This window comes from Corylus avellana, chromosome ca6 (genome assembly GCF_901000735.1).
Source record: "Corylus avellana chromosome ca6, CavTom2PMs-1.0".
Taxonomy (NCBI): domain Eukaryota; kingdom Viridiplantae; phylum Streptophyta; class Magnoliopsida; order Fagales; family Betulaceae; genus Corylus; species Corylus avellana.
The window spans coordinates 26,714,425-26,736,888 of NC_081546.1; the positions used below are offsets into that span (position 1 = coordinate 26,714,425).

Sequence of the window (22,464 nt, forward strand, 5' to 3'; positions counted from 1 at the left end):
TAGACCCTGTTATTGGGGCCAACAAACCTCTTACCACATCATCCACATTGGTATTTAATAATTTTAGTTTTTTGAAAAGTTGTATAGTATATTGCAACTCATATTTTTTAAAAGGATTTGATGAAGCACAAAAATCTAATGTCACCTTCAGAAGACATTGTACGCATGACCACCATAACTGTAAATGCTCAGCTGATAACAAATGCAAGATTAATGCACTTCATCTAGACAGGTTAAGTCACCCCACCTCCTCCCAATTCGTACAAAAAGAAGGAAAAAAATTAAAAAAAAGATTAACATGTAAGCAGAAGTAATTGTTTTATATAGTCCATTAATTTGGACCAAGAAAACTCATAGGAAAGCCTTGACGAAATTTGACATAGGCCCCCACTTGGGTTTCAACTACTAGAATATTTAACGGAACTAAAATAAAAACGTGCAAGCTAATATTAACGTGAAAACAAAGTAATCAAATACCAATACCACTGGGTCTGATTGTTTATTTTGTTGGAATTCTTGTAGCCCAGTGATATAGGTCATACAGAAGAAACTAAAGCATCAACAACAAGGTACAACCAGATATACCTGTAATCATATGTTAATGGCTCTCCAATGTCGACTGACCGCGCAGCAAACACACCAACACGTATTTCTCCCTCAACTTGCCTGGAAGAGAAAATATTAGTTATAAATCCGTTTGGGTGGAGAAATTGTTAACCTACGGTATCATAGCAGATAAAAAAATAAAAAAATAAAAAAATAAAAAAATAAACCCTTTCTACTACCTTTTCACTGTTAATATGCCAGAACTGCTCAGGCAGAAAATGTCTGGCACTCACAAATTAAGAACATGAAATTCTCACTCTTTTCCAACAAATTGGTCCACCGTTATAATTAAGTTGAGGGCACAATAGAAAAAATCCTCAACAAACTACAAATCACAACAGTCAAGCTTACTCATGAGTTTGCTTTCGAATGCTCTAAAAATTTGACATCATCAATCTACTCATCTCGAGTTTCATTTTTTAGCCATGCGGTTCATGGACAGATGCAATGGGCCAACACTTTTGAATAAGGACAAGGACACGAGTAGGATCCATCATAAATAGACACACTTAAGATTAATTATACATACACAGACAAATGGTTAAACACATTATAAGCATATACACTACACAGGACAGTCGTGTCCCAGCCTGCATTTTGTATCCATGTCAATCATGTCTCTACGGAACAGAAAATACCAAATTTAGAGAATTGATTAAGTTGCCCATGTATACCCAAGCATGTCCAGCGTATGACCAAGCACACTGGAATTAAGAGTCCATAGAACGTATAGAGCTTCCCAAAAATAATTGAGAAGATATATGGATCCATAAGAACCATATTAAAAGGCTCTAGTTCATATATCATATTTGATCCAGCTAATCAGGACCACCAGAAAAGTTTTATCGGCTGTACATACAAATTACCAAAGCAAAGGAACAACATTGGGGTTAGCCAGTTCCTGAAAAGAAGAAAAAATTTATAATGCTAAACTCGGGTGTATGCAGATTTGACTCATTACATATTTTAACTTTAAAGCAATTAACTTCCAGTCCAGAAGAATATGCTAGTTCCTACAATCCCTGAAGAAGAAAAGGATAAAAAGCCACAATACTGCTCATACTAACCACTTCTCCAGAACACAGTTGGGATCGCAACCATGATTTAAAAATCGAGATGCATTCCCCTTGAAAGTTGCATCAATTGTGAAGTCTTTTCGAATTTCGCACATGTAAAAATTCTGTGCACCTTTATATTTCATGTCCCAAAGTCTTTGCTCACACAGAGCATCATCAATAACTGAAACAGAAAGTCAACTTAATTAGAATTCCAAGCTCGAAAATATGTAAATGATGAAGGGTAGGCTGAGGTTCCAATCTAATCAAAAGCAATAGTAGATCTTATTTATGAATGATTGGCATGTTGTGCATATATCAATGCAGCTATCAGCTATGTCATTGTATCCATGCAATGACAAATTTCATAAACAGAAATCAAGCATCATACTTTATATAAATGGTTCAAACAACTTCGCAAGTCTAGGCCCCAACTTGGAGAAAACATATTCAAATCTTCAAAATTGATAGATACCTTTTTTTACGAAGAATACTTTTTTGTCATATTCACTAGCAACTCCAAGGAAAAAAAAAATCTTTTGACAGCAAGCAAGCAGCAATTATGATTTGCATGTTGACACAAACAAAAAATTGATTCAAAGGCGAGAATGTTTAATATATATTATTTGAATATACTAGCGAAGCTTCCTAAATTATTATAATTAAGAATAAAAATTTAATGGAGAAAAAAAGGGATCTGTAATCACAAGCAAAAGGTATGAGGAACAGAAGCTAAGCTTGATAACGGGAGAATCTAATTCATGAAAATATAGCCGAACTAACAGTAAAAGCAAAAGGTGAACATACAAAAAAAAAAGGGTGGGCTTGAAAGAATATATGCAAAAGTCAAATAAAATAAATTACCTTCCCCAATGTACTCAATTATAAAATCTCCTTTATTGATTTTTTCAGCAGCCACTACTCCCCAACCACAAAATTCTGTCTGTGAAGGAAGATAAACATTTAATGGTAAAAGAACTTAGAAAACAAGAACTCATTCAACGTATCAAATTTAACAAAGGGTAAACAATTTCTTCTACAATAGTACAAGTTTGAAGTAAAGAAACTTGAAGCACTCAAGTAAAATTTTTTCACCTTGACAATGTTGATCTTTTTCTCCTTGCGAAATGGCCGGTTTGTGCAATTTTCTGAGCAACGACAAGCCTTGGAGCAGCTTATGCATTGACCCCTATTAAATGATTTTTTGATATAAATAAGTAATGTAGTATATATCAAAAGGCGTAAAGGAGCACAATCCTAGTACACATGAAGTATACAAGAGAACGCCTAAATAGAAGGAGAAAAGAGAACAAGAAAGTAATTAAAACTAATCACTAAGGGAGCTAAAAAAGCAGTTGTCCAAGTAATGAGAGAAAACCCCTATTAAATGATACAATCAAAATACTAAAGCAGTTGACGTATCTATGATATTGCTACTCTAATGAATAGTAATGTGATTGACACTCTCAAAGAATTCAATTGTAGGCGGTAGGTGACAAATTAATACTACTCTTAACAGGAGATGGGTAGGGAAAGGGGGGAAAACCACATCAGCAATTGGCTAAGAGAAAATTGCTTAGCAAATAAAAGTCCAGAAAGATTAACATATAAAAATCTATGTCAATTGTACTAATGTAGAAGCAGCAGAACTTATAGTTAAAAGCTGAAAAATATATGATGTATATTATTTATACACACACACACGCACAGTCTTACTTGGCTTATCCATGAGAAGCTCCAAAATTAAATTACATGCATATATGCCATCAAAGTGGAGAAATATCAATTCTCAAAGAGTAAAAAAACCGAAGTTGTTGTTTATGAGAAGTTAATATTTGACATATAATTCTAAATGACCTGCAAACACAATCGTCAGAGCATGTAGAACTGCAATTTGTGCATCCAATATCATCATCTGCATCATTACGCTTCTTCTTGACTAGATATATATCTATATTCAGTTAGGGCTAGTGCAATAATAATCATAAATACAGTGAATACATAAATAATGAGCCGGACGAATGGAGCAATAGCCATTTTTTTCATCAAGAAGTTGCATATGCTCAATACTTAGCAAAGAAATGCTTAAACGATTTATACTACTGATGAATATGACAGAAATAGGATACTGCGCCTGATGTGCACATAGGGAGGTAGTTCCATCTTATTCTCCATGTCTTTCCATGTCAAGTCAATCTTGAACTCCTCATCAACATAAGGCAAAGGCAAGCCACAAAAAACTTCCTGAAATTTTGAAGAGGATTTATTTTTTGTGGGGGGTGGGGGGGAGCAAGAGAAGAAAGAGTGAGCAAGCAAGAGACGGAGAGTTAGAGATTGGTATTTGATGATAACTAGACAAACATGAGATCTATAGCTGTAATGCAATCAAACATGTAGTACTTTCTTAGTTTCTCTAAGGCTTCTATATTTAAGTATGACCATAGCCGATTAAGAAGTCAGGTTAACGCTTTATGGTCACTCAACTTTAGGTCTGTTCATCTTTTCATATTTTGGTAAGGGCCTGGATGAAAGGCGGTGCCATACAAGGTTAAAGATAAACAACAAAATCCAAAAGTACAAGTAGAGAACTCCAACCAAGAACCAGCAGAACTTCAGAAATTAGTTCTACAGATTTCAAAGAAAACAAGAAAAACAGACCCCAAATAAAGTTATGCAAATTTCCAAAATCATTTCTTCAAATCACATGAACTTGGGGTTAGCTTGTTGGGTGCTGATCTCTTACCAGAAACGTGCATTATATATCAGTCCATCGACTACCAAAATTTTGGACACAAGGAGACAAGTTATTCCCACTATGTCCAATTTCTTTCTTTCTATACGTTAGGTCAGAATGAAATATTCATTTAATCAGAATTGTATTCAACAAAGATATGCCTATGATGAAATATTCATTCTCGCAACATATTTGGAATGAATCCTTCTCAAGTCTTAGGACTCTAGGAATGTGATTCTCTTCCATTTTTTGGGCACGGCTATAAAGTCAATATTTGACAGGAGGCATGTCCAACATATCACACGTCCATACCCTTGTATTGTCATGTCTAACAATGGTGCTTAATTTAGAAGTGTTTTCATGTAACATAGATCATATTATATAACTTCATGCAATTATATTAAAAGATTATTCATGAATTTTACCTCTATGTCACTTGTCCAAGCTGCATGCTGCTCATTCAACAAATATATCAGTCCTGTCAGCCAGCCTAATCAATGAAAAATACGAATGAAGAAATAAAACTTCAACAAAAAGTTCAAAAATAGTGTGATAGTTGAAGGAAATTCAATCCATTAACTTAACCCCAAAACCAACTGGTTCTCTTTGATAAACCACAAAATTAATTGGGGCATGATATAGTAAATCAAACAGCCCCACATGGAAAGAGGCCCAATATATCACTTCCTTAATCAAATGGGTTTAAAATTCCAAGATAAAGATAAGTCCACTGATCACAATTCGACAACCAAAATACTTATGAACTTAATAAGAATATGAAAGCAAATATATACAAGCACTATACAAATACAGCAATTAAAAGAATAAACAGGAAAATTCCATCTTGTAGTCCATAGTCTACAATCAAATCCTAAGATGCTGAATTCTCACACAAGTGATAAAAATGGCTCCTACACAATAGATAAATATTTTCAAAAACCAACATGTCTCCTGAACCATGCTCTCTCTCTCTCTCTCTCTCTCTCTCTCTCTCTTCTCCCTCTAACACTTAAGCTCAGTTATTACACAGTTATCACTGCCTACATGAAACGAGCATCTGCATGTTCAAGCAAGAGATAAGAAAAGATTTCTACAACAACTGAATGCAGATCGGTGCATAATTTACATTGAAACATCAACCACAAAACTCTAATGATAGAGTTGATTAACACAAGATTTTGCACATTCCATTGAGACGCATCAAGTAAAAAAGCTTTAGCAAGAGAACATTCAGAAATTCCTTCTCGCCAAATGCAGGTACTTCTTATTAATCACAAAGTCCAGAACTAGATATGTAATACCAGTAACAAATAAATGGTGTGTTTACTTATGACCAAGACTCTACCACAGCCAACTGAATCAATACAACATCTTGAATTTCATATCTGGGAACAGTAAGAAAACAAAGATACTGTTTCAATATTATTACACTTTACCTACAGCCCATGCAGTGATCAATGTTATAGAAAGATAGAAAAAGAAAATGATCCTCTGTGGGCTGCAACAATATAATTAGGCATAATATGAAGGCACCCATGGGTAGAATTTTCCAGTAGTACTAAATAGGTAGGGAATATAACCTCAAGAATACATCTTTCATAAAGATAAACAAGTGTATGGAAATCACAATGATGAAGGAACGAAAAAAATTGACCTTTCTATCCAACCGCCAATCAGTAGGATGCCTCCAGCAAATAGCTTTGCCCGGTTGGCTTTCTAGATGCATCACTTTGTCCGGCCATGCTGCACACTTGTCATGTGACGCCATTGGGCATCGCACACACCGCCAATGTAGCCTCTGTTTGCAAATGTAGCATGTCTGCTTATTGAAAGGATGTCAAGTATATTAGATCCTCTGCAAGTAGTAGCAATTATAATAGATGTAACAAACAATCCATAGAGATTCTGAAAGAAAAAGAACAATTTACAGAGATTGATAACAACAGATTAATCAAAAGCGGCAAAAAAGGTGTAAATTTGCAGTCAATATAAAATTTATTGGAATTCAGAAAATGACACTAAAAATTTCAGAAATAACAGTTATAGAACAGATCTGAAACAAGAGACACATGGGGAAGTTATAAAAAAGGTCCTTAATTTCTGAAATGAATAGCTCAGAAAAAGTATTTCTCGTGAAAGTTTAGACCAGTAACTAGATTTAATAATGATATATAAGTAACCACAGCCCAATTTGAAAATAAAAGGTGAGAAAAGTCATTACATATTTGGAATTTCGCTTAGATAAGATGCTGCACATGAATAGACACTCTTCTAGCCACTAATTACACTCAAAGGATGTGTTCTCGTACCAATAACAAGAAAGTGAGGAAAGCGACGTCAATAGCCAAACAAAATTAAATAATAAGCAGCACAACCATAAGAAGGGTTGTTTTAACATCTATTAATTACAAAAATACCCAAGGCACTTTCTAAGTATATAACAAAAGCATAGGTGTTTATTATGTACAGGCATGAAATATGATATATTTTGTATGTGCGCCCTTGTTACATTGAATAAAATTAACAGGAATGCAAGGAAAGTAAGAACCAAAAGAAGGCTTGTTATCAACAGCCTTCCCATTTCAATATACAGTAAGAAATTGACCTGATCCACATTTCAACAGGCTAGACAAAAGTTAAATAACAAGTATACCAAGTGTGATGCGCCAAAAAGTGAAGTCCTACATTGAGCGTTTGAATTGTGAATGTCATGGATGCTAAATTGCACGTTGGTTCCTTACTAAGTGAGATGAGATAAATAACTAACTTAAAAAGCTCAAAATTGTAACTTTAATTAGTTCTTCTTGGGTATAACACATATATGGTTAGTATTTTCCCTAGGTTGTTACAAATGGTACCGTAACTAACCTAGTAACATTATGAGGCACTGGGGCATTGCAACATGATATGGACTCTGATGAGAACATCATGGATTTAAATGGAAATGATTGTGATACCCTAAAAAGTTAAGTACTATATTGAGTAGGTGAATTGTGAAGGTGTTGCATGGGTGTTAGGTCTCATATTGGTTCTTTGGTAGGTGAGACTGGCCCATATAAGTAATACTAGGGAACTCCCATGGTGACTTTGACTAGTCCTTTTTAGGACATAGCACATATGTGACTAATGTTTTACTTGGGTTATAACACCAAGTATTAGAAGGTTTGCATCAAAATTAATAAAGCATAATCACGCCAACAGTAGCTTCGAATTACAAATATGATATGCTTCATGTGTTTGATGTTACAATAAAGAAAATTAGCACAATGAGACAACGCATGCATCCAAAAAAATAATAATAAAAGCTAATATAAGATTTGATGGGACTTTACATGTTGTGGGCACTTGAATTTTTTCAGATTTAAGACCTGAAGCTTTGCCTTTGCACATTGTATGTGGTAGACTCCTTGACAACCACGAACAGAGCACAATAGCTCCTCCCCGGGGTAGATAAGATTGTGGCAAACAAGACATTCAACCTAACATGAGTAACAAAGAGAGAGGAACAAAAAGGGGATGCCAATGTTAAATGACAAGAATGAAACGTGAACATTATGTTGGAATCACAATTGTCACTAAAACAGCCATTAACATGCCAATGAACAAAAAGGTTTGCCGATTTTGTAGCAGCAGAGTCTTGGCTATAATGATAAACTGCTCTGCATATGTACATTAAAAAACGTCCATTGAGCAAAACATGCTTGCATCAGGTGCGTAAAGTACAGGGCAAATCAACACTCCTAACTATAAGAATCAAATATGTTTCTGTGTGTGTATGTGTCGGCTTTAAACATTAACATTGGCAATTCCCCATACATAAAGACTTCAAAAAACCCACATTTAGCTTCCAGGGAGTAAGCTCCTAGTGTAGATATTAAGCTTCGAAGTCTTCTTTCTTGACTTTTCAAACTAAATATGTAGTCAATAAGTTCCTGGTCCTCAAAAGGCAACATTTAACATGTTCTTTACACTCCTTACTAATTTATTATCATCTTCACATACCAAAATGGAGTTGCTATGAGGTTAACTTACAAATACTCTCCAAGATAGTTGCTAGCTCTCGGTTTGAAGGAAAATCATAAAGAAGCAAGTAACTACCAATCTCACACTGACATTCATCATTTCTTAAAATTGTTTTAGATTACACAAACACCAATTGTACGAAAATACTGTACAGCATTACTCTAAAAACGATTATAAAATCAAGATGCTAAATTCCAATTCTTTCCAACAAAAATACTGTACAGCATTACTCTCAAAACGATTAAAAATTCAAGATGCTAAATTCCAATTCTTTCCAACATTTTCTCAGCGCCTAAAAAGAAATGCCAAATTACCATTTTCGGAGCGCCAACGAGGAAAGGAAGAGAGCACCGCGACTCGGGAACCCCTGATTCCATCTTCCTTTGAACCCAAGCCCTCACGTGGTCTTCCAAGCCCTTCCCATTGGAGGCCTTCTTTGCCCGGTCCAACGAGCCCCGGCTCCTCCTCAAAACCCTAATTCCATTCCCACTGCTGACCTCCCTTTTGTGCAGCAACGGAAACCACAACCTCTGCTCCGGATCGCAGTCCTCGCCTAGGGGTTGGACGGAGGTAGGGCATTGAGTACTGCCCGGATCGGGAGTGTCAGTCACCGGCTTGAAGCTAGGGCAACGAGTAAGAGTCAGAGAAGCTGAGTAAGAGAGATTTCCAAGGTCTGGCATGGTTTTGAGAAGAAAACGAAACCCTAGAAAGTTGTATGTATAGATGTGTGTATAGAGAGAGAGAGAGAGAGAGAGAGAGAGAGTGGTGGTTTGGGCGGGAAAGGTGAAATTTGTAGTTGCAGAGAGGGAGAAGGTGAAATTACGGAAATTTTTGTTATAGTTGGGCTAATTACGAGAGTGCCTTCCACATCAGTGGATGAGTGACTGCGTGGCCCAGTCAACGGTGGGATGGGTCTGTAGTGTGAACTAAAAGGTGACTTTTTTGGGAGTGGGAAACTGGAAAATAGCCGTTGGAGCCTAAATTGTATAATGATATTGAAACACACACGTGGATTTAATTCAGTCCATTGTGATTACTGAGATTGGGTTAGTTTCATAACACTTTTTTGATGTTCTTTTTGTTTTTTATGGCTGAAAAATATTATCACGTGATATAATTATATCAGTGTCATTTTGAGTATTTTGTAAATATTTTATAGTTAAAGTTGTCTGTTAATACTAATAATTTTTTCAAAAAAGAAAAGTTTCTCCACAAAATGTTAGGAACGTTAGAAAATGTTATGGCCATAATTAATATAACGTTAGAAACTGCTCTTTTATTTCATCATTATTTTACTTTGCTAAGCTAACAGCGGCAAATAGCCCTTGTTAAAAAAATAATAAAATTAAGGGCGAATTATTACTACCACATTAACAAATAAGATAAACTGATGATAAAACAAAAAAATATTATTTATAATGTTACTCTTCTAAGAAACTAAGATGAAGCTTATATATATATATATATATATATATATATATATATAAGCACATGAATATTTGTGATATGCTTTTGTAACAAAAGTATCCATTCATATAAATTTCAACAATTTTTTCAATAGTCTTTATGAAATTATAATTTTACCACAGATAAAAAAATAAAGGAAAAAAAAAATCTCTAGCATGATTTAGGAGTAGTTGACCAATCCCAATAACTTTTTAAAGGTGGTTCAACTATCCCTGAGGCCGATTTTGGAGGTGGCCGAACTACCTACATCACCTTTAGGGTGGTTATGAACCATGCACCCCCATAACCAAGCCACCAACAATAATCAATTTTAGAGGTGGTCAAACATCCGATTATCACCTTTGGGGATGGTTCATCCACCCTCTAATAGTTGGTTTTGGGAGGAGTGGTTGAACTACTCTCATTGCCATTGGGGTGGTTTGGACACCTCGAAGGCTAATTATGAGGGCGGTCAACCTAATAACAAGTAAAGCTTTATGGTTTCAAAATGAGTTTATAAATATATGTGGTATGTCTCTTTAACAAAATTATCCCATATGAATTTCGATAATTTTTCAATAGAGTTCTTATGAAATTATAAATTTTGATCCAATAAAAAATTATAAAAAAATGAAGAAAAAAAACTTAGTTCAAGGGTGGTCGAACCACCGCATGATAGTAGGGGTATAAAAAAAAAACCGAATACCAACCGGGAAACTGGTTGGAAAAAACCGGTAACCGGGTGCCCGGTTCCGGTTTCGGTTTTTGGCACCCGGTTATAACCGGATAACCTGGTATATATATAAAATAATATATATTTTAATTTTAATTTTTAATTTTTATAGGGCATTTTTAAACATTGAATTTTTATTGCATTTGTAAACATTGGATTTTAAGGGCATTTTTAAACAGTGAAATTTTAGGACATTTTTAAACATTGGATTTTTATTTTTTTTAGGCCCAAAAAGCCAAAAACAATGATTTTTTTGGTTTTTTTTTTTGAACAATCACAACAAAGCCCAACTTATTAAGACAAAAAATGCTAATTGTGTTTTGTAAAAAATGGGCAAAAAATTGTTAAATTAAGCACAAAAAGTATACTCAATACCTCAAATAAGCCCAAAAATTAGGCCAAATACCTAAAATAAGCCCAAAATGATTTTTTTTTTTTTTAAAAAAAAATGGTTACCTGATCCGAATAACCGAGTACCAACCAGAACCGGCCGGTTATTGTATAACCGGGTAACCGGCTCCGATTCTCCAAAAAAAAAAAAAAAATCAGGTACCGTGATTTTGGTTCCCGGTTTTGGCCAATAATCGGGAACTGGGACCAGGTTGACACCCCTACCACATAGGTCTTTAGGTGTAGCCAACCACCTCCTCTAGCCAATCCTAGGAGTGGTCAGCCCACCCTAAGGACTATTTGGGGGTGATTCAGCCATCCTTGGAGGCCGGTTCTGAGGGTGGTTGAACTACCCCCATCACCCTTGAACAGGGACGGAATCAAGAAATTTTATGGGAGGGAGCTAGCCAATTTTTTTTTCTTTTTTCTTTTTTCGGTTCTTTAGAATTTTTTTTATTAAAAAAAAAAAAATTTTTTGGTTGTTTTTTTATGAATTAAAGACTATCGTAAGGTCTAAAAAATTAAGAAAATGACCAAAAAATTTAAAAATAGGGCCAATTTTTTTTTTTTTCCTTATTTTACTGCCCCCTTGAATATGGTTTATCTACCTTTCTTGTCCATTTTGATGGTTGTTTCCTAGTTATTAGTTCTAGGGGTGGTCGAATGACCCATCGCCATTGAGGATGGTTCAACTACTCATAGTGGTAGATTTTAAGGGTGGCCAAACCACCCATCACCCTTGTCAGTGGCCAAATTCTAAGGGTGGCAATAAAGTGAACAATACATTAATATCTTTTGGTGATGCCTCACAGTAAACTCATTACTTTGTTCTATTTATATAAAAGGTATGTACGAACTACAAGGAATTTAAAATACAAATAATGAAAGGAGTTGTGTACAGGAATAGAGAAAGCCAAACTTAAAGAGGAGGTGGCATGGCGAAACTTGAGCTGCAGCTTTGCTCTTACGTGTACACTGAAGAATTCAATTCAATAAGCAAAACCACACTTATTGCCAAAGGTGGTTTGACCATAAGATCCATCATATAGATAGACAACAGTCTACTCATTTCAATTTGGGTCCAAAGAGTTTTTGACAATGGTGCCAGTGCCTTTAGCTCTATAATGATATTTTACCCCCCTGTGTCCCTGGCCTAGATTGTAGTAAGCTTGCCCATAATGATTGAGCAATAAGAAAAGGCAGCTTAAGTATTTTTGGCTAACACCTAGTATATATAAAATGCTTGCTTGTTGGTCATAACTACGGTGAAGATGATTCTAGTTGGAAAATGCAGATGGTTTTTTTTTTTTTTTTTTTTTCTTCAAAATTACTTACAAAATCTATTGGATTGTGTAAAAACTGGGGACTGAGTACAAACCCCCGAAGCAAGCAATCAACAACAAATATGCATAAATTAATTAGCAAATAGAAAAAAAATCAAAGCCATAACACAAGTATTTTTGTTACAAGTGAAAAACCCAATAAACACATCAAAAGAAAAAAACCATTATGGGCAACTAAATCCAAAAAATCACTATCACAAAAAAATTTATATTACAGACACTAGATGTACTTACAACCACTTGTAAATCATAGACTTTGAAAGACAACAAGCTTCATGTTTTCTTCTAAACTCGACATTCTTCTTGTAGTGCATTTTCTCACCAATCTTTCAGTAGACTCTCTGGTAGAAGAAGGTAAAGTATGGGTGTGGTTAGAACAACAACAACATTTCAAGAGAAGGAAACTTTAAGCTCAATGCATCCTCTATTAGAATCAAGTTAGCAAGAACTTCTAAAAACTCACTCTAGGTCAAACTTTATTACCTTGCTTTATCTAAACAAATGGGCATAAGGTTATATATATTTATATGAGAGCCCAAAAAGTCACAAAGAAACCCTTCAAAATTTTGAAAATCATAGCAAGCTTCATGAAAACTTCATGATGAAATTGTTCTTTATTCTCAGTCATGACGGCTGCTACGCATTGCCATGAAGAAATGCTAGGATTCTATCGTTAACTCTTTGACACTTGTCAGGTCTTGGATATTTATGTCATAACGGGATTCTGAAGCCGTGATTATTGTTAGAATATTTTATATTATTCTATAGGTTTATTCCATACCTTAATTAGTTTAGGGTTTCTTGCTTATCACTCTTAGCCTTTCTATATATAAAGGCCTATATAATCATCATTTATCATCAACAGAAGAGATGTAGTCTATTAGATGCTTCCGCTCTCTCTCTCTATCTCATTCTTCCGCTCCATAATATATTTAACAATGACAAAATGAACTGAAGAGTTCAAAAGGCATTTCCTCACCTTCTTCTTCATGATGGGCTTTTGACGAGTTCCTAACGAAACCTCACAGAGAGTTGAGCAATCTTTCAAACTTGGGTTGTCGTGACAGCGTCTTGAAGAAAGCTCACAAAAACTTAAAAACAATTGCAGACCCTTGTGATATGAAAAGAACAACTAGTGATCTGGTTTTAACATACTGAATAAGGCTAATTTCTAAAAACTAACATAGAGTTTGAAATTATGGGAACAATCAAGACTTTTCAGTTGTGAGCATCGACACATCATGGAAAACAATAAAAAATAATAATAAAAAAGAAAATAAAATAAAAAAAAAAATTTTCCAACACAATTGCAAACAAACAGAGAAAATTTATTACAATCATAATTAAACTAAATATGTCTCAAACCCACATCCTGCCCTTGCCCAAACATGTAAGATACATTTATTAGAGACAATCTCATTGAGTGATTCAAGCAAATATAATGGAAAAGGTAAAACACCTCATAACATTTTTTTTTTTTTAAAAAAAAAAAACATTAATTAGTCACTCGTATAAAACCTCTCTGTCTTGTGGGCTAAGAGAAGCCAAACATGAGTAATCAACCCTCCACCTCGCCTTAGTTGTTCTGCATGAAAATTCATTGGGCAGTTACTTGCCGCATAACACAACATCTCTACCCAAACACTGCTTATGATGTGCCACATGTTCTCCTTCTCCATCAGGCTTCTAGAAAGTCTTTGTGCGTCTTGAAGCACATGCCAATTAGATGTGATGATGCTTTCCTCACTTCTATCGGAGTTTGATTCCTCTAGAAGTCCTTGATCAGATCCCAGAATTCCACAAGCTTTGTGTTCATCTCTTATTATTGATGGCCCAGTTCTTAAGAACTTCATCAATTTAGTGTAGGCATGATGAAATATTACGTCCGCTGCGGTAGTGCATAACATGTGCCGTCGCAAGGCAAGAAGGTACATCATGTAGTTTGACAGCAATTTGCTTGTTTCTACATGGGAGTTTATAGTGTCGTATAAAATAATATCTGAATCATAACATATGTATGTTGCAATGTGCCATATGGTAATGCTCTTGTCGAAATTCCTTTTAACACTCCATCTAAACTGGTTGAGGCATCCATGCCTTTCAAGTGCCCATTGACCTCTTTGGGTGATGGCCTTTGGGTCTCTCACTTGATCCACCTCTTTCAACTCCTGTACTATCACTTCTTTCAATACAATGGGCAACTCCACTCGCTTCCTATTGCAACTCTTTCTGAACTCTATGTCCAAGCCACGAAACTTGATAATTCTACTAAACTTTAACTGCTTGTCGTGAAGACAAAAACTTAACAAATTGAATTGTCCCAATGAATTTGACCACTTCTTCCTCCTACATGACCATGAGCCAAGAACTCGCAAACACTGCAGCATAATCGGCATATTATGGTGCTTAATCATCTGGATTATTGCCCAATCCGAGAAAGGTAGTAGTATGATCTGATAAACCTCTAGAATGATAGTTATAATTAGCACCACAAAGGTATATACGACTTCCCAATTACGATGATGTAAACATTTCTTGAATAGAACTGTGAATCCACATAAAGTAAATACTATACTGAAGAAACTGATAATACGCAAAATGCAACCTTTCCGTGTATAAATAATAGGTGCCTTTGTATAGAGAACGTCATACATGAAGCCAAGTTCAGCATCTATGATTTTGAACATGTCCTCCGCCAAATATGCATCAATCAACATCCATGGAAGACATTCGTGAAAGGGCTTATAGAACCAGTTCTCAAGGTGAGGTTTCAAGCAATCAAAGCGGTAATAAGCCTTTGAGATTAATTCTAGACCGGGAATGTCCCTTGGTAGCTCTAAGAATAAAGGAGAAACATTTTCTTGTTTATCAATTTCCTCTATGGTTAAACCAAAGTTCTTCAGTGCTGACTTGAGAGCCCATGCTAGCTCTCCATACTTGATTATTCCGGCCAAAAACATCGGCAAGTATACAAATGAGAGCGTGGTTGTGTTGCTTAGTGTAGTCCAGTACCTAATGAGGATATAAACTACAATGCCCACTTGGAAGATCAGGATAAGTAATTGCCTTAATCCCAATCTATTATCTTCTATTGAGTAGGCAGTAATAGTATCTGGGTTTCCAAGTTGCACTAAAAGCAAAGGTGCCAGCAGTGCCTCTAGTTCCCTAGGGACGTTTTGCTGATCAGTGTATTTGATTTCTTTCCCACTGCTTGCCTATGACAACCTTTGTGACAGAACCAGACAACAAGTAGGTGGACCAAACTGTGAATCTTATCCAAAATCCTGGTATGTATCTTCTACGGTTTCCAAAGAGAGTGAGAACAGTTTGCAAGGCAAAGCTCACCAAAACTAGTATCTCGATTCCCCAATCGTTCCATAGCATCTTCAGTAGTCCTAGCATCTTCGTCAGTAGTCTTAGCATTTCTCCTATCGAAAGATTGCAATAAAAAATATTAGAATATTAATTAAATGATTAAATTAACAATTTATTATCGAATAAATTAAGTTTTGAAACAAATAGTGATTTAATATGGTATCTACAAGGTTTTATGTTGGCAAAATTATGTGTCAAAACAAATTGGTGCAAGTCTATACCACCCAACATATGCCTTGCCCCCTTCAATCAATACTAGTTATTGTCTTCTCTCAAAAAAAAAAAAAAAAAACTAGTTATTGTCATTAAAATAACGAAAGGCTTGGCATATATCAACAGAGGCTGAAATCTGAAATAAGAAATAGGAGTCTCGGGTGTTGGACATCTTGTAAAAAGAAATAGAACTTAGAGGCCAAATCACTCTATTGGAATGGCTATCCCAATAGAATATTAATTATTAATTAAATGATTAAATCAACAATTTTCTATCACCTTAATTATATGTAAGACCCCACCTAGTTGACACACAATATTGTCCGCTTTTCGCTTTCCTAAATCAGACTTTCCATGAGGTCGCTCATCCTAGTACTACTCTCGCATAAGCTTGCTTAAATGCGGAGTTCTAATGAGATCATGTCCATCATGGCTTTAAAACGCATTGTTGTCATGAAGGGTGTAAGTATACATATAAGCACGTACATCTCCATCTCCATACCGAGACAATGTGGGACATCACATTATACTTTTGAGATAACAAGTGATCTAAAAATATTGTCAATTTCTATGATTGTGAAACTTTTATCTTAAGGTGTCTCGAGTGTACACCCCTCTCCCAACATTTAAAAATTAATAATAAAGAGAAAATGAATACTAGCTATCAAGTTTCTTATCATAAACTTGCCATCATATGAGACTTTGTTTCAAAAATAGGAGCGTAGCAAAACTATTTAATTAATTAAGAAAAGGCACACTGAAAAATAAAAATATCAAGTATATATACCTTAGAGCTTAAATGATATATATATCTTCCTTTTACCTGCAAAATGTTAATTGAGCTTTTATTTCCAAAAACAACATTCTACAATTGTACGTATTAGGAATTCAACAGTTATTCTTCGACAAAAAAAGAAAAGAAAAGAAAAGAAAGAATTCAACAGTCCACTTATATATATATATATATATATATATATATAAAGCATAATTAGTCTGGTTTCATACAAATAGTGAAAAACGAGAGAGAAAAACAAAAAAAGTATTTCCTATCCCCACTAAATTATGTAAAGTGATTATATTTATAAATTTCCATCTTCAATTTCTTTCCTAGACCTTGTTCTTTCCATGGACCGATTCAAACAATAATGACCACCAAAGCAGCAAAAAGATATATATATATATATATATATATATATTGTTTCTAAAAAATCACATATGGACGAAACTAGGATTTAGAAAATAAAAAGGGCATGCATGCACTCACGTATTGACGAGACTAGCATTTTAAGTGAGGACTAGTAAAAAAAAAAAACAAAAATTGAGAATAAAAAAAATAATACTATATACTATATTATCATCTCACTCGTCTGATCTACAATGTTAGATCATCGGCTAGCTCTTTGATTTTTTTGGTAAAAACAATATGGTTGATCTAAGTCTACACGTGAAGAATGATATTTTCCATTAATCCCAAACAAAACATGCACAAACCTTGGCCTCAGAGTTCCTGTCACCAGGAAGACGTGGAGAATTTGTTGTAGTAAGGAGGTTAAATATTGCAGCACCAGTAAAACCAGGAAACAGACACGCATATATATATATAGATCGATGCAGGAATTGAGGTTAACTTTCAAATGGATTCGATTGATGGGCCAGACATATATATAAAATGTGAATTAAATAACCGAAAGGTAGAAAATTGTTAGTTCTTGTGTTGGCCTAATTCAGTTCCAAAATGCAGAGGCTACTGTTCACAGGCTCAAACACTAATATAGAATGCTCATAATCCAATCTCCACCGTTCATAATATATATTCATGTGTTATGAACGTCCTTGCAAAATTTCAGCTCAATCGGACCACAAACGCCTATCGATCGGAGCTGTTGATCAAGACTGGACAGGCCGGGTCCAGACCGCAATTCCCCGTGTCCGGACCGCAATTCCAGAAACTTTATTTTTGCTCCGCAAGGCCATGTCCGAACAGCCCATTAACCTATCCGGACACCTCGTACCTATTATGCCCAAAAACATGTTTTTAGTGGGCCCAGGTCTAGGGTTTGATGTACTGATATATATACATCATTATAGAAGAGAGAGGCACGAATTTTCACCCCCAAAGAGTTCGTCAGAGGCTGTGCTAAGAGAGATCATATGTGGTGAGCGTTAAATTTAATCTCTTAGAGTTTTAGTTATTCCCTTTGATAAATCTACGGTTGAGAAGTCTATCGGAGTTCCGGTAAAAGGAAATCATATAGAAGAATTGTGCCAGATGTTCTGGAAAGGGTTACGGCGGTAGAAGTCAAGTGGGTCGCTTGTCGTGTGCAAGGAAGAGTCAAAGGTTTTGTAATTCTTCTTGTATTCCTTATTCTTCTTATAGTGGATTGATTTCCTGGGTTTGGCTGTCCCGGAGAGGTTTTACATTTAGAGAGTTCTCTAAATGGTTTTCTCTTCGTAACCAAATATCTGTGTTCTTAAATGTTCATTACATATCTGTATTTGGTTGAATATTAACTGTTAGGTTAGATCTTATTCCGCATAATCTTTGTGAAACACCTAGACATTTGAATAGGTGTCATTTGGAGTCGTTTTTAGAATTTTCATTTGGTATCAGAGCAGGTTCACTCTGTCAAAGGATTAAATTCCTAAGTGTGATCCTATAAACTTTCTAGATGTCCCAAACTCTTGATTGTTTCGAAACTGTTGATAATACGTTTTGTAAAACTATTATGTCTTCTGATAAACAGTATTATTCTGATAATGAAATTGATCTTCAAGAGACTTATAATTTGTTGTTTGTGAAATTCTCTGAGCTACAAGTTATTAATTCTAAGAATTTAAAGAAACTCAGAGAGGCTGAACATGATAAAGATGAGTTAATTGGTAAATTGAGTGATTCTCTTGATTTGTGTAAAACATTGAAATCTGAAAATCATGATCTTGCTAATAAAGTTGAGTCATTAGAGAATGAATTAAAGGAGTCCAAAACTCTATTGAAAAAATTCTCTAATGATAATCTTGACAAAATTTTGCATACCCAAAAATCTACTTGTGATAAATCTGGGATTGATTTTGACAAGATTATTGCTCCTTCCTCTAACCTTGCTTCTTCTTCCAAGAAAGTTTTTGTTGAAACAGAAAACTTGGAAGAGCCATTGGATAAAGATAAGCTAGTTGCTGTTCAATCCTCAAGAGGAAGAGGAAAAGCAGCCTTAAAGAAAAAGAAGAAAACAGCTGCTGCGACCTCAAGAGGTAAGAAGGGTAAGAAAGGTAAGTACTCTCGTGTTGAGGTAAGTACTCTCGTGTTGAGCACTTTTTACCTAGAAGCAACTCCAACTTTGTTTACCTTGCAAGGAACCAACCTTTTCAAAGGCTCATTCTTACATGTCATCACTGTGGTAAAATTGGGCATATTCGCCCTAATTGTTTTCAATTGAATAATCATAAGTCAAAAAGAGATTATTTTTGTTCTAAGAATAGTCATGAGAAATTATTCAACATGCTAAGGGGTGTTATCACACAGTTAAATGATTTGGACAAGAGTCGCACACTTGTCCCCAATATGAAGAAAGTTTGGATTAAGAAGGTTGATACCATTCACCCATTGAGGGGGAGTGGTGGTGATCTCACCTAAATTTAGGTGAGTAAATAACATGTCTAGAAATTGTTGTTTTGCTTATTTTTAAAAATCCTAGAGCATGTTATTTTTCTTTATGCATTGCATTTTTGTTTGTTTTGCATTTATTTTCGTTCATGTGCATTTCTTTTGTGAAAAATTTAAAAAAGACAAAAATATGTTACTTTATTTGTTTTCTTTTCTTTCTTTTGTCTTATGCACCTAGATAGTCCATTAATTTTTCATGTCGCTTTTTATGGATTTAATTCCTTGCGTCTTGGAATGTTCTTAATATGTATGAGATGAAAATTTGTGTCAATGGACTTGTGTTTGTGGTTACCTAAAACCTGAGCTTATGTGGTACATTTCGCCTATGCTTTATCTCTTGTGCACAGTTAAGCTTAAATTGAGGTTTTGTTTCACTTTATTTGTGAGGTCTGTTAGGAAACCATATGAGATTTTTGATTAGTCATATTTTTCAAATTGAGCATATGCTAGTTGAACCTAGGGCTTAAAAATTCATGCTTTCTCTTTTGTGATAATCACCAAAAGTTTAAGGACACTTTCGTAAAGAGAAAATTAAACAAGATTGTGAAACAAATAAAATCAAAAGATCATATTCCAAAAGGAATTTATTTCACTGTATCAAACTTGTGCAAAATGTATTACAAAGAGAAATGTATAGGATGAGAGTGGCTAGGCCCTAATATGATAAGGTTTGACTTTTGATTTGATATACTTGTCAAAACCTCATGGTGGTGAAACTTTCTCCTCATTTTGTAAGTTGAAAATTTTTCTCTTTGGATGGCTTACACACACACCACACAAGCATGGGTTGAATGCAACATTTTTCTTTGCTTGGGTTAAGCAATATGAGTTTCTTGCCATTTATAGTCTTATGTATATTTTGCATATTTGGAGCATGTTTGGGATATTCATTGTGCAATACATGAGTCATTGATGTGTTATCAATTGTGTTCATTTGACTTTTGAGGGGGAGAAACATGTTTTGCATTTCCAGTTTCTTGTTGTTAATTGAGTCATACATTGAGGTGGAGTTTTGCTGATGTTTCTTTGTGATTATGCATTCTACGTCATTTTTTTTTCATGAGTTTTATTTATGTCTTCTTGTTCCACATATGCCTTGATGTATTTTGTAAAGTGTTTCAGGAAACATGAAAACCTTTTGTCATTATGTGACAAAAAGGGAGAGTAAATATGGGGAGATGATGGGATTGGCTCGACATTTTGGTTTTATCACTGAATTGCCAAAGGGGGAGTTTGTTAGATCTTGTGTTGGCTTAATTCAGTTCCAAAATGCAGAGGCTACTGTTCACAGGCTCAAACACTAATATATAATGCTTAGAATCCAATCGCCACCGTTATGTAGATTCATGTGTTATGAACGTCTCTGCAAAATTTCAGCTCAATCGGACCACAAACGCCCATCAATCGGAGTTGTTGATCAAGATTGGACAGGCCGGGTCCGGACCGCAATTCCCCGTGTCCGAACCGCAATTCCATAAACCTTATTTTTGCTCCGCAAGGCCGTGTCCAGACAGCCCATTAACCTGTCCGGACACCCCGTACCTATTATGCCCAAAAACATGTTTTTAGTGGGCCCATGTCTAGGGTTTGATGTACTGATATATATATACATCATTATAGAAGAGAGAGGCACGAATTTTCACCCCCAGAGAGTTCGTCGGAGGCTGTGCTAAGAGAGATCATATGTGGTGAGCGTTAAATTGAATCTCTTAGAATTTTAGTTATTCCCTTTGATAAATCTACGGTTGAGAAGTCTATTGGAGTTCCGGTAAAAGGAAATCATATAGAAGAATTATGCCAGATGTTCTGGAAAGGGCTACTGTGGTAGAAGTCAAGTGGGTCGCTTGTCGTGTACAAGGAAGAGTCAAAGGTTTTGTAATTCTTCTTGTATTCCTTATTCTTTTTATAGTAGATTGATTTTCTGGGTTTGGCTGCCCCGGGGAGGTTTTACATTTAGAGAGTTCTCTAAATGGTTTCCTCTTCGTAACCAAATATCTGTGTTCTTAAATGTTCATTACATATCTGTATTTGGTTGAATATTAACTGTTAGGTTAGATCTTATTTCGTATAATCTTTGTAAAACACCTAAACATTTGAATAGGTATCATTTGGAGTCGTTTTTAGAATTTTCAAAAATAAATCATCTTCGATCTTTTACTGCACTCCTTTGCTTAATTAATTTGGCTGCTCTTTTACTTTGCCTGAAAGTTTCAATTCTGCCAGTTGTGAGGGTGAGAAAAACAGTGTACGTGCCTGGAGAAATAAAAGCGCCAGAGAAACAAAAGGAAGAGACAGAGACAGATAGGAGCTCACCGTAGTCAAACCTGACGCCACTTGTTCTAAAAGAGAAGTCCGTCCTATTATTTTTTAATTCTTTATAGAGAATATATATTTTTATTTATCTTAATCGTAATCATTTACGCAACATCGGTCAATGATATCATGCTTCTAATTTTTGCTTTATTCCTTTTATGCATTACTCTTGTGGGAAAATTATTTAATATATGGTATCACATATGTTAGAACTTAGAAGGAACCTACCACGAATTTAAGGATCGACCTAATGAAACACGAAAACTTTAGTTTGTTTTAGTCATAATTAAAGTAATGCTATAAGTTTTTCTAGAGTCTTCTTAGAATCATTCCAAATATGATGTGACTTTTAAAATCACGAATAAATCAAAAGTCAATAAATCACATCTCAAATTCAACGGTGATTTTTAAATTTACATCACATTTGGAATGACTCTAGGAAGACTCTAGGAAGACTTATAGCATTACTCGTACAAGAGTATCCTGGAATCCTAGCCCGACTTGTAGGCTAAGTTGATCATTTGAGTTTTAATAATAATCTAATATTTCTCCATATATAGAAGATTGTGGGC

At 35.0% G+C, this 22,464-nt stretch overlaps 2 protein-coding genes across 2 annotated transcripts; both read right to left on the reverse strand.

Moving 5' to 3' along the window:
• Positions 1 to 536: 536 nt before the first annotated feature.
• LOC132185481 (histone-lysine N-methyltransferase ASHR3-like) lies at positions 537 to 9,149 on the reverse strand. The gene is made up of 10 exons (XM_059599248.1): positions 8,733 to 9,149; positions 7,728 to 7,874; positions 6,050 to 6,214; positions 4,821 to 4,847; positions 3,791 to 3,905; positions 3,519 to 3,612; positions 2,757 to 2,850; positions 2,526 to 2,604; positions 1,674 to 1,845; positions 537 to 666 (listed from the first exon to the last, which is right to left on the reverse strand). Exons 1-10 carry the CDS (start codon positions 9,096 to 9,098, stop codon positions 537 to 539), a joined length of 1,389 nt encoding a protein of 462 aa, XP_059455231.1. The 5' UTR covers positions 9,099 to 9,149.
• Positions 9,150 to 13,829: 4,680 nt separating this feature from the next.
• Positions 13,830 to 15,732, reverse strand: LOC132185482 (uncharacterized). The gene is made up of 2 exons (XM_059599249.1): positions 15,676 to 15,732; positions 13,830 to 15,545 (listed from the first exon to the last, which is right to left on the reverse strand). The coding sequence occupies exons 1-2, from the start codon at positions 15,730 to 15,732 to the stop codon at positions 13,830 to 13,832; spliced, it is 1,773 nt and encodes a 590-aa protein (XP_059455232.1).
• Between the last annotated feature and the right edge of the window lie 6,732 nt (positions 15,733 to 22,464).